This window comes from Carettochelys insculpta, chromosome 5 (assembly GCF_033958435.1).
Source record: "Carettochelys insculpta isolate YL-2023 chromosome 5, ASM3395843v1, whole genome shotgun sequence".
Taxonomy (NCBI): Eukaryota; Metazoa; Chordata; order Testudines; family Carettochelyidae; genus Carettochelys; species Carettochelys insculpta.
The window spans coordinates 90199734-90215562 of record NC_134141.1 but is presented as its reverse complement, the minus strand read 5'-3'; the positions used below and the strand labels follow the sequence as shown (position 1 = coordinate 90215562).

At 41.3% G+C, this 15829-nt stretch overlaps 1 protein-coding gene across 7 annotated transcripts in view; it reads left to right on the top strand.

Annotated features, from left to right (window-relative positions):
- ERBIN (erbb2 interacting protein) overlaps positions 1-15829 on the top strand; it is a 161361-nt gene that overhangs the window by 58565 nt on the left and 86967 nt on the right. For all 7 annotated transcript variants that reach the window (XM_074995489.1, XM_074995490.1, XM_074995493.1 and 4 more), the window contains 2 exons: positions 4861-5058; positions 10454-10571. In XM_074995489.1, the coding sequence (XP_074851590.1) occupies positions 4870-5058; positions 10454-10571 (307 nt within the window). In that variant the 5' untranslated portion in view covers positions 4861-4869. The remainder of the gene's footprint in view (positions 1-4860; positions 5059-10453; positions 10572-15829) is intronic.

The window sequence follows — 15829 nt, the reverse complement described above, 5'->3', positions numbered from 1 at the left end:
GAGAAGAGAATAGTAGCAGTAATTTATAGTAGTGACTACCTGGCAGGAGGAAGATGATGACTGTGAAATGTTCAGGAACATTAGAGAGCCTTCAAAAGTGGATAACCTAATAATGGTGGGGCATTTCGACTGCCTTCATGTTGATTGTGCATGTATCACCTCAGAAGGGTGACAATTTTTTTTACATGATAAATGGCTGCTGTTTGGAGGAGCTAGTCCTGAGACCTACAAGGGCAGAGACCATTCTTGATTTAGTCCTAAATGGAAAATAGGACTAAATGATGAATATAGCTGAATTGCTCAGTAATAAGGGCTCTAATATTATGATATTTAAAATCTCTGTAAAGAGCAGGAATACCAAGGAAATCCACCACAATTCTGTTTAACTTCAGAAAGGGAGAATTATGTAAGAATGTGGAAGCTAGTTAAACAGAAATTAAAAGTAACAAGTCTGAAGGATAAAATGCTTGAAAATTGCATCGTGATTATTTAACACCACCGCAGATACTCATACCAAATATGTCCTCCGAGTAGCAAAATGCAGCGTAAGAGGAAGAACAACAACAAAATCACCTCTAAACAGTTGGGTAAAAGAGGTAGCTGGTAGCAAAAAGGCATCCTTTTAAACTTGGAGGTCAAGTACCAGCAAGGGAGATAGAAAGGAGCATAAAGTCTGGCAACTTAAGTATAAAGGATAAGATAGACTAGGCAAGACTTGAAAAGGCAAATAGTTAAAGACACAAAAACTAATCACAGAAAAATTAAGTGCATCAGAAGCAGGAAGCCTGGCAAACAATTACTAGGACCACTGGATGATAGAGTGATAAATGGGTGCTATAGGAAGACATGACCATGGTAGAGAAGCTAATTGGGTTCTTTGTGCTGGTGTTCACTGCAGACGATTTGGGAGAGATTCTCACATGAGAATCATTTTTTTTTAGTAAAAGAGAGAAAGCCATGCTAGTCTATAGACTATAAAAACAAAAAAGCAGTCAAGTAGCACTTTAAAGACTAACAAAATAATTTATTAGGTGAGCTTTCATGGGACAGACCCACTTCTCTGTTCTGGTTATGGCTATGGTCTGAAGAAGTGGGTCTATCCCACAAAAGGTCACCTAATAAATTATTTTGTTAGTTTTTAAAGTGCTACTTGACTGCCTTTTAAAAAAAAAAAAAAAAGGTGACATATGAGGAACTGTCGCAGATTGAGTTGTCAGTAAAATAAGTTGCATGGTAGTAAGTCACCAGCACCCATATGGCATTCACTCAGGAGTTTTGAAGAAACTCAAATGAAATTGTAGAATTTGTAGTTGTGTCTGTATCTTTGATTCAGCTCCTGTATCAGATGACTGGAGGGTACCTGATGTAAAGCTGATCTTTTTTTAAAAAGACTTCACAGAGGCAATCTTGGCAGTTACAAGCTGGTACACTTAACTATCTGACAGATTGAAACTATTAGGAAAGAAAAGAATTATCAGACACATGGATGAACATGGTATGTTCGGAAAAAGTCGACATGTCTTTTGTTAAGCAAAATCATGCCTGACCAATGGATTAGAATTCTTCATGAATGCCAACAAGAATGTGGACAAGGGTGATCTACTGGGTGTACTGTTGTTGGACTTTGGGACACCCTTTGGTGGTCCTTCACCAAAAGCTCTTAAACAAAATATGCAATCATGGGATAAGAAATAAGGTCTAATAACTGGCCAAGAGATGGAAACAACAGATTAGAATCAATGATTAGTTTTCACAACAAGAATTAGATTGAGCCAGTCTAATTCTTGACCTCCCCCCCCCCACCCCTCCACTCTCTGATTTGCTCACCTTGATTATCTTTTTCTGATTTGTCCTCCTTGCTTACTGTTTTTGGCTCTGTGCCTTAAATATTGAGTCTGTTCTGATCTGGCTGTGGTCTGAAGAAGTGGGTCTGTCCCACGAAACTCACCTAATAAACCATTTTGCTAGTCTTTAAAGTGCTACTTGACTGCTTTTTGTTTTGATAGTGTATAGACTAGCACGGCTTCCTCTTTGTTACTATTCTACATGGCAACTATGTATATGTACATAGGCATAAGAATGGGGAAGAAACATTAAATTACTTATAAGGATAGTGTCATGAGAGTGCATATAGATTACTTGCCAATAAACTATGTGGAGCTTAAGCACAGCAAAAACTGTAAGATAAGCCTAGAAGAATTACTGCAACTCCACATAGAAGATTGGTTCTTGACTATAGATACATATTGTATGTAAAAAAGAAAATGGTTGAAAGCAGGACAGAAAACCCAAGTGGTGAAATCTTAAACAAGTTAGCATGGAATTTAAGATAAAAGAATTGGAGAAGATGTCTTTAGAATAATGGAAATGCAGGGTTCAAAGGGTGTGTCTACACTTGGCATCCCTTTTTCAAAAGAGGTATGCAAATAAGGTAAATCAGAAATGCAAATAGGTATAAATGTGCATGTTCAGCACCTTGTTTGCATATTCTAATTTCAAATGAGCTTCTTTCGAAAGAAGAAAGCCACTGTAGACGCTGCTCTTTCGAAAGTAAACCCCATCTTCGAAAGACTCCTTCTTCCCATTAAATAAAGGGAAGAAGGATTCTTTTGAAAATGGGCTTACTTTCGAAAGAGCAGTGTCTACGCTGGCTTTCTTCTTTCGAAAGAAGCTCTTTTGAAATTAGAATATGCAAACAAGGCACCAAGTATGCAAATTTATACCTCATTTGCATTTTCGATTTACCTCACTTGCATACCTCTTTTGAAAGAGGTATGCAAGGGTAGACACACGCAAAAGGAAAAGCTCTCTGTAAATTGAAAGCTTGTCTCTCACCAACAGAAGATGCTCCAATTAAAAAAAAAAAAAAAAAAACCCAGCCACACTGTGTAATAAACACAGTTTTCACAATCAAGCTAAAGTTTTTTTAATTACATAAAAAAAGTATGTGTAATTAGCTGACCTTTTAACCATATACTACTTTATTGATTTTTTTTTTTACTTTATTAATATTTTAAAATGTATTTTGTTGTGAGTATATTATTTACTAATTTGTGTGCTAAAATTGTCCCATCACTACTGTTTGAGGCTCACCCAAGTATCTTACAGTTGTGGGTTGCACTAGCAAATGGTCCCTTTAAAAATCAGCTAGTTGTGTATGTCTGAAACCTGCCCATGCTCTGCCCAATCCATTCTGTCTGATATGCTCCCTTGCTGAGGTATGTGGGACTGAAGAAACAACCATTCCTAAAGCTGACTGTGTTTCTGTTGGCATGGTCTTCATGCTGTTGGAAACCCCACAAGTGAATTTACATGCAGTCTCCAGTACAAACTCAGTGTTCACGTTGGTCTGACTTCTTGATCAGACTTCTTACCAAAAAGTTTCTCTTGCAATCAAAGATAATAAAAGATGATAGTACAATGGTCTTCTTTGAAGGTAGTGATAGAGTAAAGGGAAGGAATGGTGGTAAGTCATTTTAGTGGGGATGATCAGCAAGGAAATGGGTAGATGGTGTACAGTAGATCACTGATGGTCACGGGCAGAGTGCTTGTAGGCAGCAATGGATTAAGAAGGCATTTGAGAATTCTGCTATGATGTTGTCACTGTGAATAAACTGATTTTCACTTCACTTTACTCCAAGCTTTGTGTACTCACTAGGCAAAGGGATTTGTCTTTATTTTGATTTAATGAATAAATAGATGACTACACAAAGCCCTATGTTAATGCTGCTGGAGTTTTGTTGTAATATCAATTATTCTGTTAGGAACTCTGACAGTCTCCCATCTATGAAAGGCTGCTTTTCTTCCTTTTTCTAATAGGTGGAAAATCAAGCACTATAATAGTAGTAACACTCATCCGTAATTTAAATAAAATTTGCAAGGTATGGTGTTCCCCCCCGCCCCCAACAAAATGGGTTTCAGATGAGTGAAATATAATTTTGGAATAGGTAGCAGACCTAAATAAAATTTTGTGACTGCATAAATTCAAAGCTGGTCAGAGATTACACTTATCCTTTTCACCTACAAGAAAAAATCAGGTTTATTGTTTACCATCAAACTCTTTTGCCTGTGGTGTTGGCAATTTATTTATTTTTAAGAAGTAGAACAAATGTTTAATGACTTTTTTTGACAAAATACGTAATTTTGACGTTTTTACTACTCTATAAGTAGAATTGTAGAAAATGAATAGAATTCCTGTGCCTGAGCATCTTTTAAAAGTGTGTTATTTCAGTTTTTAGTGGCAGTCATGTTTGTAGTTGGATCAATTTACAGGAACCTTAGTGGTTTGTTAGTCTATAGCCTACTTTTTGAATGAGGGTGTAGAGTCATAGAGGTGTATCATTGGAAGGCATCTAAAGGTCATCTTGTCATCCCCAACAGATATTTATCTAACCTGTTTTTTCAAACCTCCTGTGATGAAGATTCCATAATTTCTTTAAGGAAGCCCAATCCAGCTGTCCTTAGTTAGAAAGGTTTTCCTAATATGAAATATAAAAGCATGTCTTATGAGAAATGTCTACTTAATTTTCTAGGAACTGAAGCATAATGCTCCGGAGAAAATGCAACTTTGCTGTAAAAAGCAGAGGTATTAGTTTGATGTTCTTTTTCTCTAAAAAAAATTAAAAATTCAGATCCTGATTATTTTCCCCTGCATAAGCATCCAAAGGATCTTTTTCCCTCAGTGAAGTTGCAGGTGCTCTACAATCCTTAATGTAAACATTTTTAACTTTTATGCTGTGCACAAGATTTACATATATTTAATGAAAACTGATTTTATTAATGTTCTGTAAGTTGTTGAGGTAACAAAAATTAGTTTCTCAAAGTTTCAAGGTATTTCAGAAACCTACTTTTTGTTTCCAGTGCCTGAAAATGACGACAAAGCGGAACTTGTTTGTGCGATTGGTGCCATGCCGCTGTCTGCGTGGAGAGGAAGAAACGGTCACTGCACTTGATTATTCTCACTGTAGCCTAGAACAAGTGCCAAAAGAGATATTTACCTTTGAAAAGACCTTGGAAGAACTCTATTTAGATGCAAATCAGATTGAAGAGCTTCCGAAGGTATGGTTGGGGGTGGGGAGGGGGCTGTTCTTTTTGGCTATGTCTGCACTAGCCCCAGACTTTGAAATGGCCATGTAAATGGCCATTTTGAAGTTTACTAATGAAGCGCTGAAATACAGATTCAGCACCTCATTAGCATGCGGGTGGCTGCGGCACTTTGAAATTGATGCGGCTCGCCGCCACGTGGCTCGTCCCAACGGGGCTCCTTTTTGAAAGGACTTATTCCCAGGACTTAGAAGTAGGAGGGGTTCTTTCGAAAAGGAGCCCCATCAGGACGAGCCGCACAGTGGCGAGCCGCGTCAATTTCGAAGTGCCGCGGCCGCCTGCATGCTAATGAGGCGCTGAATGTGTATTTCAGTGCTTCATTAGTAAACTTCAAAATGGCCATTTATATGGCCATTTCGAAGTTTGGGGCTAGTGTAGACACGGTCTTTGTGTCTTGGGTTTTTTTGAGATGTTAACTGAGATTGTGTACTATAGATGTAGTAAAGTAACAGCAGTAGAGCAATTATTCTTCTTTGAGTGTCCCCGTGGGTGCTCCACGTTAGGTGTCGGGCTCGCCCCGGCGCCGCAGGTCGGATCTTCCAAGCAGTTTCTGCCGGACCGCGCATGCGCCGGTGCGCGCCACTCCCTTGCGCACTCCTGGCCACGTGCGCGATCTGGTCCCTGCCAGTTCCTCTTTAACTGCCATTGGCTGCAGACGGAATCCGCTCAGGCTACGGCCAGAGTTAGTGTATTTAACGTTTTTAATTGTTTTAAAGTTTCTTCAGTCTTAGATTAAGTTAGTCGGTTGTTGTTTTCAACAAAAAAAAAAACAAAAACAAAGAAAGGAAAGGAATTCACAGCTTCCAATCCTAGTTAGAAGCGGAGCACCAGAGGCCAGGAGCCTAGGGCCATTAGCCCACCTGCTGCGGCAGGCTTTATCCGAGAGGGGAACAAGCACAGAGAAGGTGCTAAGTACCCTATTAACAACTCAAAGACTCACCACAATGTCCTCTTCAGGATTCAAGAAGTGTGAGTTGTGCCGCGAGGCGATGCCAGCGTCTGATGGGCACAGTCAGTGTATAAGGTGCTTGGGGGAATCCCATGTCACTCAGAAATGTTCCTTCTGCACCAAGTTAACAGCCAGAGCAAGGAAGGACAGGGAAATGCGGCTGAAAATGCTGCTGTTCGACAAGGCCCTCCAGCCAGATGTGCCGGAGTGGCCGTAGCAGGAGGGACCCTCCGGGGCTCATAAAAGGAAAACCGCGTCCCTAACCCCATCAGCGCGAAAACGGAGGAAAATCTCCCCAACCCGATCCCTGCCGGCAGCAACAGCGAGCAGGACGGGTGGAGCACACAGCCCCCAGCTGCAGCTACAGCTGATCGGCGGCGGCATGGAGACGCACGTGGCGGAGGTTCGGCCTCCGATGATCAAACAGCCGCCCCGCACCGCGGGCAGGGCGGCGGCCAAGCAAGTGCCGGAACTAGCGGCACTGCAAACAGCGGCACCGACCCCCGGGGAACCGGCGACGCAGAGCACGCAGGCACGCGACCTGCAGGCACTGGGGGAGACTGCCCGCGCGGCACCGCTCAGAAAGGTCTACTCCTCCTCCACTCTACTATTGAGAATGGCGAATTACGCAGCGCATCTAGCGAACCACAATTTCGACAACTACTCTAGGTTAACCTCCCTCATGGACTCGCTTCCAGAGGACAAGAAGCCGGTGCTCAAGGCTATTGTGCAAGAAGGCTACGCGGCCTCGAGGACGGGAGTTCAGATCGCCCTGGATGTTGCGGACACAGCAGCACGCTCAACAGCTACGGCAGTGGTAATGCGAAGGGATCTGCAGGCGACATCAACAGCATCAACAATATAGAACTCCCAGGCGATGTTCCCAACAGAGCCGTGCGTCCTCGGGGCAGGGCCAAAGGCCACAAGTTTGACACACAGATCCAGGGCTGTGCCATCACTACCAGTTTAAATTTCATAATATGCAGATGAAGACTTTTGGGTTTTTTCAACTTTTTCATTAATATTCAAACAACCATTTTCTGTATGCACACATACATAACTGCCATTCAAAACACAGGTCAAGTCCCCACACTTGTTTTGGTACGTGGCTGCTTTATATAACATCGCTCTTTCCCTAGTAAGCTTTGGCACATTAGCTGTATTCACTTGATTCAAAATGGAGTTGTCTAGCTAACAGTAAACGCTACTGCTTCATACAGCTGCAAAAGAGCCCAGTTACTAGTACAGCTTCCTGGAGGTAAAGCTATTAGATCAAAAGAAAGGGGAGAGCATCTCTGCATAATTGTAATTGGCTTCTTCCTTTCCATTTTCCTTGTAACTCAGGACAGTGAGCCATATATGTTACATACTTGCTAGCCATATTGGGCTTCACACTTCCAGTGATGAACCAGTGTATCAGAATACAGCAGATAAAAAAACTGTTCTTTTCACATGAAAAGTTTGATACATTTAGTGTGATTTTATAAGTCTTGTATAGCTGTTTTGCATGCTGGGATAAGCTTTCAGTATACAGTAAATCCTTGCTAGAGTGGACCTTGTTTTACTGGACAACAGTAATAATGGATGTCTGCTAGCCCTACCCCCCCACCCAAGAAAGTAGAGTACAGTACTGTACTCTATATTACTGTAAATGGCAGTTCACCAGAGACACCCATCACTCTCTCTGTGGCTGGAACCACCACAGCTGTGGAGTTCCTGGCTGCGGCTGAGATTGCCATAGCCATGGCTGGAACGGAGACCACTGTGGCAGTGGCTGGAATTGCTGCAGCCACGCATTCCCTGGCCAGAGCTGGATCTGCCATGGCAGCAGCTGGAAGGAACTGCTGCAGTCATGGGGTCCCTGGCCGTGGTTTGGAGAGCTGCTGCTGCCATGTTCCCCTCCCCAGCTGGGATCCATGGAGGTTATCCCGACTGCGGAAGGGAGGGAGGAGGACAGCAGCAGCGGCGGCTCAGACCCGGAGTCCCCGCACTCTGCCCTGCGTGCAGACGGCTTGGAGCCTAAGAAACCACCATACTCAGGGCAGAGCGCAGGCTACTGGGAGCTGGAGGAGCAAACCCTTGGAGTAAACCCTCAGATGTATTAGACTTTCAGTGTTACCAGACACCCCTCCACGCCATTAGTCTGTTATAGTGAGGACTTACTGTGTTGCCTTGCTGGAAATAGTAAGGAAAAAGGTATGGCTCCAAAAGATGTATGCTTGCCAAAGTACCTATCCAGTGCATTATCCCAGGAAATCTAATTCAGGAAACCACTGGTGTATAAGCTAGTTGATTTGTAATAGGTCCACAGTTCTGATGGAAAGGAACAGTAAAAAGATACAGGCTACATATCATCCCTTGCATAATTCATCATCCAGACTTACAGACCTGTGTTTGGTTTGCATGTTGTGACCATCAACTTTCTGGGCCTTGTTTCATGGTGTGTAGTTGAAATGATGATTTATTGTCTGAGCAGTGCAATGTAGTCTAGTCACTTCTCACTCATACTCATACAGGAAGATACATAATTTAGATTTACAGTAGACCCTTGAGTTACGTGAGGGTTCTGTTCCACGCACCCTCGCATAACCTGAATTTCGCATAAGTGGGGGTCCAGTTTTTTCCCCAGTGGAACACATGTTTTGCAGCTGGGGAAGTCGCAGATAGGTAAGTCCTGGGGTGGCGTGAGGGGCAGTTGGGGAGGGTTAAGCCTGGCAGTGGGGTGGCGCTGTGGGAGTTGGAACTATGCCTGGGGTGTGTTAGGGCTGCAAGGGGGAGAAGGGTGGAGTTGAAGTGGAGCCCTGCTCAGGTGGTGAGCCAGAGCCCTGCACGCAGGGGGTTTGAACCAGGGTGGGGGTGGGGGGGTTGAGCCAAAGTCGGGCATGGGAGGTAAGCCGGAGCCACAAGCGGGTGGTGAGCCGGCAGGGGGGTTGAACCAGGGCCAGGGAGGTTGAACCGGAGTCTCACCTGAGGGGTGGTGAGCTAGAGCCAGAGGTAGGGGTGGGGGCTGAGCAGGAGCTATGTGCGGGTGTTGAGCAGAGCTGGGGGGGTGTCAGGGGATGGCGCTGGGCCGGGACCATGCGGAGCTGGGGGCATTGAGCCAGGGCCAGGGGGAAGTGAGTTAAGTGCAACTGGAAGTCACTTATATCCAGGGTTTACTGTAGGAATCGGGGTCGGCTGTGTAAGAATGGGGTTGCGTACTCTGGGTTTGTGTACCCTGAATCCTTACTGTATTTTAAATATACTTAATTTAGGTGAAACCTCATCCCTTTTTTAAAACTAATAACCCACTTGTGTGGGTATTAAAGCTTTGTCTTCCAAAATTGATTGATTGATTGGTTTTAAATGGAGACTAGAGCTGTATTTATTTGTTCTAAGCAAGTATAATTGCTGTAGAAGGGTGAATGTTGTTAGTGCTGCCAGTTATTATGGCTGCTGATTGGCTTGTGTGTGTGTGTGAGTCACATGTTACTAACACTAGTAGAGGTGCAGCCTGTTTGTTTAGCAAACCTTGCTGTTACTTGGGGAGAGAGAGACCACAGGCACAGTTTGGTGAGAGAGGCCAGATTTATTGCCTTTAAGGCACAATTTTGATGAGGTGCACAACTTATCAAATTCATTAATACATGGCAAGGAGTGGCTTAGTGGGAATTTTTGCTGTCCTCTCAACAACGCAAAGGGATCACATAAGGTACCCTGTCAATTAGAGAGACAACTGGGATAAACAATTTATGGACCCTCTTACGTGTTTATCTCCCTTTGTTTCTGATACCTTGGGCAAAGCCCTTCTCTTAGTGTCATAAAGCACTTTTACTTTGTACAAGATTGGGGTATTTTTGTTCCAGTCTTCTGAAATATGTTTAAGTAAATATTTAATGCCTAGTATACTGGCAACAACTTTGCCAAGTGTATGCAACAGTGAACTGGTAAGCATTTAGTTTAACACATAGCCTGACGTTGATTTACAGCCTCCAGTGCAGGCCTCAAATTTTGCATTGGGCCAGTGCTCCAGGCTCTTGCCTTGTCCCTTATAATTCCTTCTGCTTTTATATTTATATGTTTTGAGAAATGTCTGGTGTTCTGACTGTGAAAAACCAATTTGTGTTCCTCATTATTACTTATTAGCTCTATTTAAAGATTTCTGTGATTTCCAGAGCATTGAAAGACGTTTGAAGCAAGCCTCTGATGTAGCTTCTTGCCATGCTTCGCTGTCTCTGGACATTTACAGCCTTCCACTAACTCACATTTTATAATTCAGTAATTCACTAAATTGAAAACAAATTGTTCCATGAAAATCCTGTCTTTCTAGTGAGAGAGTCACAAATTAAAATGGATTGCAAGCAAAAGATGTTTAAGGAAAACTGAAAGATGCTCAGTCTTTTTTTTTCTTTGTTTCAATAGCAACTTTTTAACTGTCAATCCCTGCACAAACTGAGTTTGCCAGACAACGATCTAACAACATTGCCAGCATCCATTGCAAATCTTATTAATCTCAGGGAACTGGATGTCAGCAAGAATGGTAAGTTATTTATCCTTTTAGAAGAATGAATGGGCAAAACACATGAACATATAGAATTGCAGAGGCAGCTATTACTACAGAAAATACTGATTTAATATTGAATGTAAATCACCAGCCTTGGCGACCGTCAGGCATGCTGTATGGAAAAAGATGTTGATAGTAGTGTGTCCAGGTGGCATTTATTATTTTTATTCTTTATGCTCCTGAAAATAAGGTGTGACGTTTTGAACTTTGAAGTTCAGAGTCAAAGTCCTGCAAACTTGCACATACACACATTGAACGGCATTACCATAAGTTGACGAATTTATTTTGAGACGTTATCACAAAGTATGTGCATAATTAAGGCCCTATCAAATTCACAGCCATGCAGAATGCATCACAGACCATGAAATCTGGTGACCTCCCATGAAATCTGGATTTGTGTGTTTCCCTGTACTACACAGATATCATGGAGGGGGAGATCAGCATTTCTCAGATTGGAGGTTCTGACTCAAAAGGGAGTTGCAAGGGGATCAAGGTTATTTTAGGAGGCTCACGTTAGTGCCATACCTACTTCTGCACTGCCTTCAGAGCTGCAAACTGGAGAACAGCAGTTGTAGTGTTGGCTCAATGCCAAGCTCTGAGGGTAGCATCCAGTCAGTACCAGCACATATGTAAAAGTGGCGTTACCACACTCATACTGCCCTCTCTGCTTTACTTTCTGCTTTTAGTGCTGGGCACCAGAGAGTGGCAGATGTTGACTAAGCTCCCAGCTCTGCAGGCAGCAGTGCAGAACTAAGGGTAACAATATCATTCCATTGTATGCTTCATTTCAGTGGTGCTGCTTGACAGTAGCTCTGTCTTTGAAGCTGGGCTCCCTGCCACTGCTCTTCAGCTGCCCAGCTCTGCAAACAACGCCACCACCACCAACAGTGCAGTAGTGAGGGTAGCAGTGCCACAACCACTCCTGCAATAACTTTGTGATCAGTGATCCCTCTAATATTTTCCATTCTCTGCATTTTTTTTTCCATCCACGTGAAGACCAAATCTTTCTGTGTGTACTGAGGCATGTGCAAATATGAACCATCAGCAGAAACTAAAATTTAGTGTGGGCACGCCATTAATCAGCTGGGTGACCTTTGACTGTCTCCTGGGCAGCCACACAAGTGCATAATGAGCATCACACAACTCCTTTTTGGGTCAAGATCAGTACAATTACATCATCATGGAATTTCAGATTTAAATATCTGAAATCATTATGTTTACTATTGGGGGAAAAAAAACTGACTGTGAAATTGACTAGAATGGACCATGAATCTGTTAGGTCCCTATTCATAATAGTTTATCAGATCAGGGGGCTGTAAGTAGCAGTCTGAACTCTGAGATTCTGAGATACAAGTTTCGGGGCTGGTTACAGGCAGAGAATAATCACTAGCTTGTAATTATCATTATTGTTTTACAGCATATTGTTTTAGCAGCGGATTCCATATGCTGAGTCCAGATATAAATGGTTGATTTTGATTATTCCTAAAAAAAAAATAAATGCTGTAGGCAGTTAATTCTTACTGTAAAATAAAAGTCTCGAAATCTGAAAATTCGTTTTGGATTTTAATTTTTTTTAAAAAATAGTATAAGGGTATTTTAAATGGCAAATTCATGGTTTTATGGTAATGGGTGCAAATTTAAACATTTCATATTATTTTTCTTAGTTTATAAGAAAAAGTGGAATGCTACATCAGAGACAGTTTGCTGTAGAATACAGTATAGTACCACCTTATTAATTCAACTTAATGATAGAAGACCTATAGCAGATTAACATATTTTTCCTTAGTAGCCTACTTTACAGTGCACAGCTATTTAAAAATTAAAAATAACAGAAAGTTGAACTTACCACAATTATAGTGAAGTTTTCTGAGCTTGGATTAATGGTTCTTTTCAAAAATTGTTATCAAAAATATTTAAAACTTGAACAAACAAAATTGTTGCCTTTTCAGAGAATGAAGAAAATAATTTTTGTTATCTAAGAGGTATTATATGCAAAGAGCTCTTCTTTACAAGATTTGTTTGAAATTTGGAGGCCTCCTAATATTGTTTAGTGGTGTATTCCTGCTGTTGTCTACAATTTATGCTATTCAGTAAAATTTACAGTTGATCTCGAATCCATACTGCAGGTTCCATTCATATAATTTAATCTGAAGCTTAGCATTCCAAAAGCGTAAAACTGTAGGGCAAAGAAAATGTATTATAATGGCAAATAAGCCAATAAACTAAAACTGAGGCATAAAATTAAGATGAAATATGGGCATGTTGTGCATATATAGCTTGTTGTGGAAACTGTAGATACTGGTTTTGTATGTAATATCTCCTTCTTGAATGTCTCTAATAAAACCTGCAGCTGTAAAGAAAGGAGAAATCCAAGTGTCAGATTAGTCATGTTAAACTGTATTATGTACATTAAGGTAGTTATTTCTTCACAATTTCATAATGCAGTTATCAAATTTATTGTTTCATTGGACAATGGGCTTGTCTACACTAGCTCCCAACTTTGAAGGAAGGATGATAAGTAGGGTGTTGGGAGTTTATTAATGAAGTTCTGCACTGCATATGCAGCACTTCATTAAGCAAATTCCCTTCCACGGCAGCTTTGAAGTGGTAAACTTCGAAGTGCTGGCTCGCGTCTAGCCGCGGCTCACTCGCTGGTACCTCAAAGTATCAAAGTACAATAAACCCTCAAGATAAGTGCAATCAAATTGCTCATTTCTCGGGTTAACATGACTGCCGCCCCGACAGGAGTGGGAAACCGCTCCTGTCAAGGGTGGTAGCCGTGAGCCTGACTTTTGCTGCCCCTGACGGGAGCAGTTTCCTGTGCTTCAGTCAGGGGCAGCAGTTGTGAGTCAGGCTGCTGCCCCTGACACAGGAGCAGTTTCCCCACTACTGTCAGGGACGGCAGACTGACTCGCAGCTGCTGCCCTTGACAGGAGAGGTTTCCCACTCCTATCAGGGCAGCAGTCATGTTAACCCAAGACATGAGCAATTTGATTGTGCTTATCTTGAGGGTTTCTTGTATTTTGTTTAGTCAGCATCAAGGCTTTCTTGGGCTAGGTGCTGTATAAATAGTCAACTATTACCAAAATATAAAATAGTAAATAAAACTAAAGACTTGATAACTGTATTTAATTTAAACTACTCGTAAGACTCATTTTATGAATGTGGTGCCTTACCTAAATTTTCTGGAGCAGAGGCCATGAGTAGGTTAGTCCCTGTTGGGCTGCAGCAGCAGTGGTCAGCCCTACTCACTGGAGTAGTTGCAAGCCTGAATAGTGGTCTGTTTGTGTGTATATATCATCTACACAGTCCCAATATTTTTAGTTAATTCGGTGACCATTTGTGTGCTTCTGTAAATTTTTGTTTATTGCCTACAACCTATCACTGACTTTTGCTAAAAATATTTGAGAGAATCTTAGCCTTATCTGTAATCCTACTGAATTCAGTGCCAGTTAGTGTTTGTATTTTTCTGACCACCACAACACCATGTAATGTTTTTTACTTTGTTAGCTAGATCTTTGGCTTCTGTCTTCCGATTTTTTTTTCCTGCCTGCTGAAACTTTTTTTTCCTTTGGAAATGAAATTACTATTCCTACCATTTGCGTCTGGAGAGGTGAAGAATATTGGCCATCTATTTCAGTGATTGTACTAGTTGTAGAGTTACCAGTGATGGGTGCCTGTAGCTGGTACATTATTTACTAAATTTCAGTTTATACCAAATGATAGCTCTAGCCATTTGAATTGTTCTTTTTGATACAAGTGGTGTTCTTCCATAGCTTTCAAGGCACAGGTGTTTTTTCCTGAGATGCACGCAAAGGCACCTATTTTGTGACCATATATAAACAGCGAGGATCCAAATTGCTGGGACTCTTACCTGGAAGGCAACTGTATCAATTGGCAGTATCACTTTAGCGCTAAGATTATCAATTTATGGACATACAGCAGGCGTTGAAGACTTGTGTTCTAGGGCTAAAGGTAGAGTTAGCTTAAGGCATAAATACTATGGATCTGCTCGTGGAATTAGGTGATTACATTACATTGGTTTTCTTTTAAAAAAAAATTGTAACTCTTAAGATTGTTAAATAAATCATGAAGACATGATCAGAGTGTAACTAGTGCAGTGCAACCTATCTGAGTCTGCAGTAAGCCTGGAATGATAGCTCTGAGTCCTCTTGAGTATTGTACTTTGAGATAATCCACACTATCTGGATGAAGTGCACCACTACCTGGATGGAGTGCATGACTATATCCTGCAGACAGTGCATACACAGCTGCACAGTGACAGGGTAGGATGCATAATTTTGGTCTTGTTCAAATGCTCCACCTTCTATCTCATATGTCCCTAAGCAAAGTGTCCTCATCGTGCCATTTGCTCCCTCTTTAAATCTACCATGCTACCTTACTGCTTGACGAAGGCTGGAGCAGTAATAAAAATAATTTTTTAAAAAATTTCTTGGATGAACAAATAACAAGAACAGCAGACTTATTAAAATGTTAGTTTGTAAGTTCTGGCCTTAATTTGGAATTTGCAGATGATATTCTTGGGAGGGAAGTGAGAGAAAAGAAGTTTAATAATTCATTTGTGTTTTCAAAAACAGTGATAAATACTAGTAGTGGCCTTATTCACAACCACTAGAAGCTTTCTACATTAATTGAAGACTAAAATACTGGGCATACTATGTTGATATTTTTGAAAACTTTATTGAATTGATTTTTAAGTCTTAAACAATGCAAAGTCTGTGCTTCTGTTTGCATTAAAAACCAATTACTTGCTTCCTTCTAATGTCTTTCACTGCCTTCTTCCCAAGGGAATCTATTTTAGATAGTCCCACTTTGTTTAAAAGCTTGTTACTTGTTCACCCTTTATATTAAGACATTGGATGTGCGTAATACATAAAAGCATTGAAAGCTTTTAATTTTCTTTGGTTGTTTAAGATAGCAATGGTATGCAGGAGTCTGTTGGTATGTACATTTCAATAATCTGACTAATGTTCTTCCAAATGTATTCCACTGTTCAAGTAGGTAGAACCAATCAAACTCTTCCACTTGCCAGAAGAGATGCCAACTGAGATTTAGCCTGATGTGTTTTTGACTTGTGCCATTTCAGATTTGAGTTCTTAATAGTTTTCAAATTTTTATTGTATACTGTAAATCCTGGACTAATTTTTTTGGATTAAGGGTTTCTAAAACCACCATGATAGTAGAAGTGGGAGGTTCCTACCTTTTACAGAGTC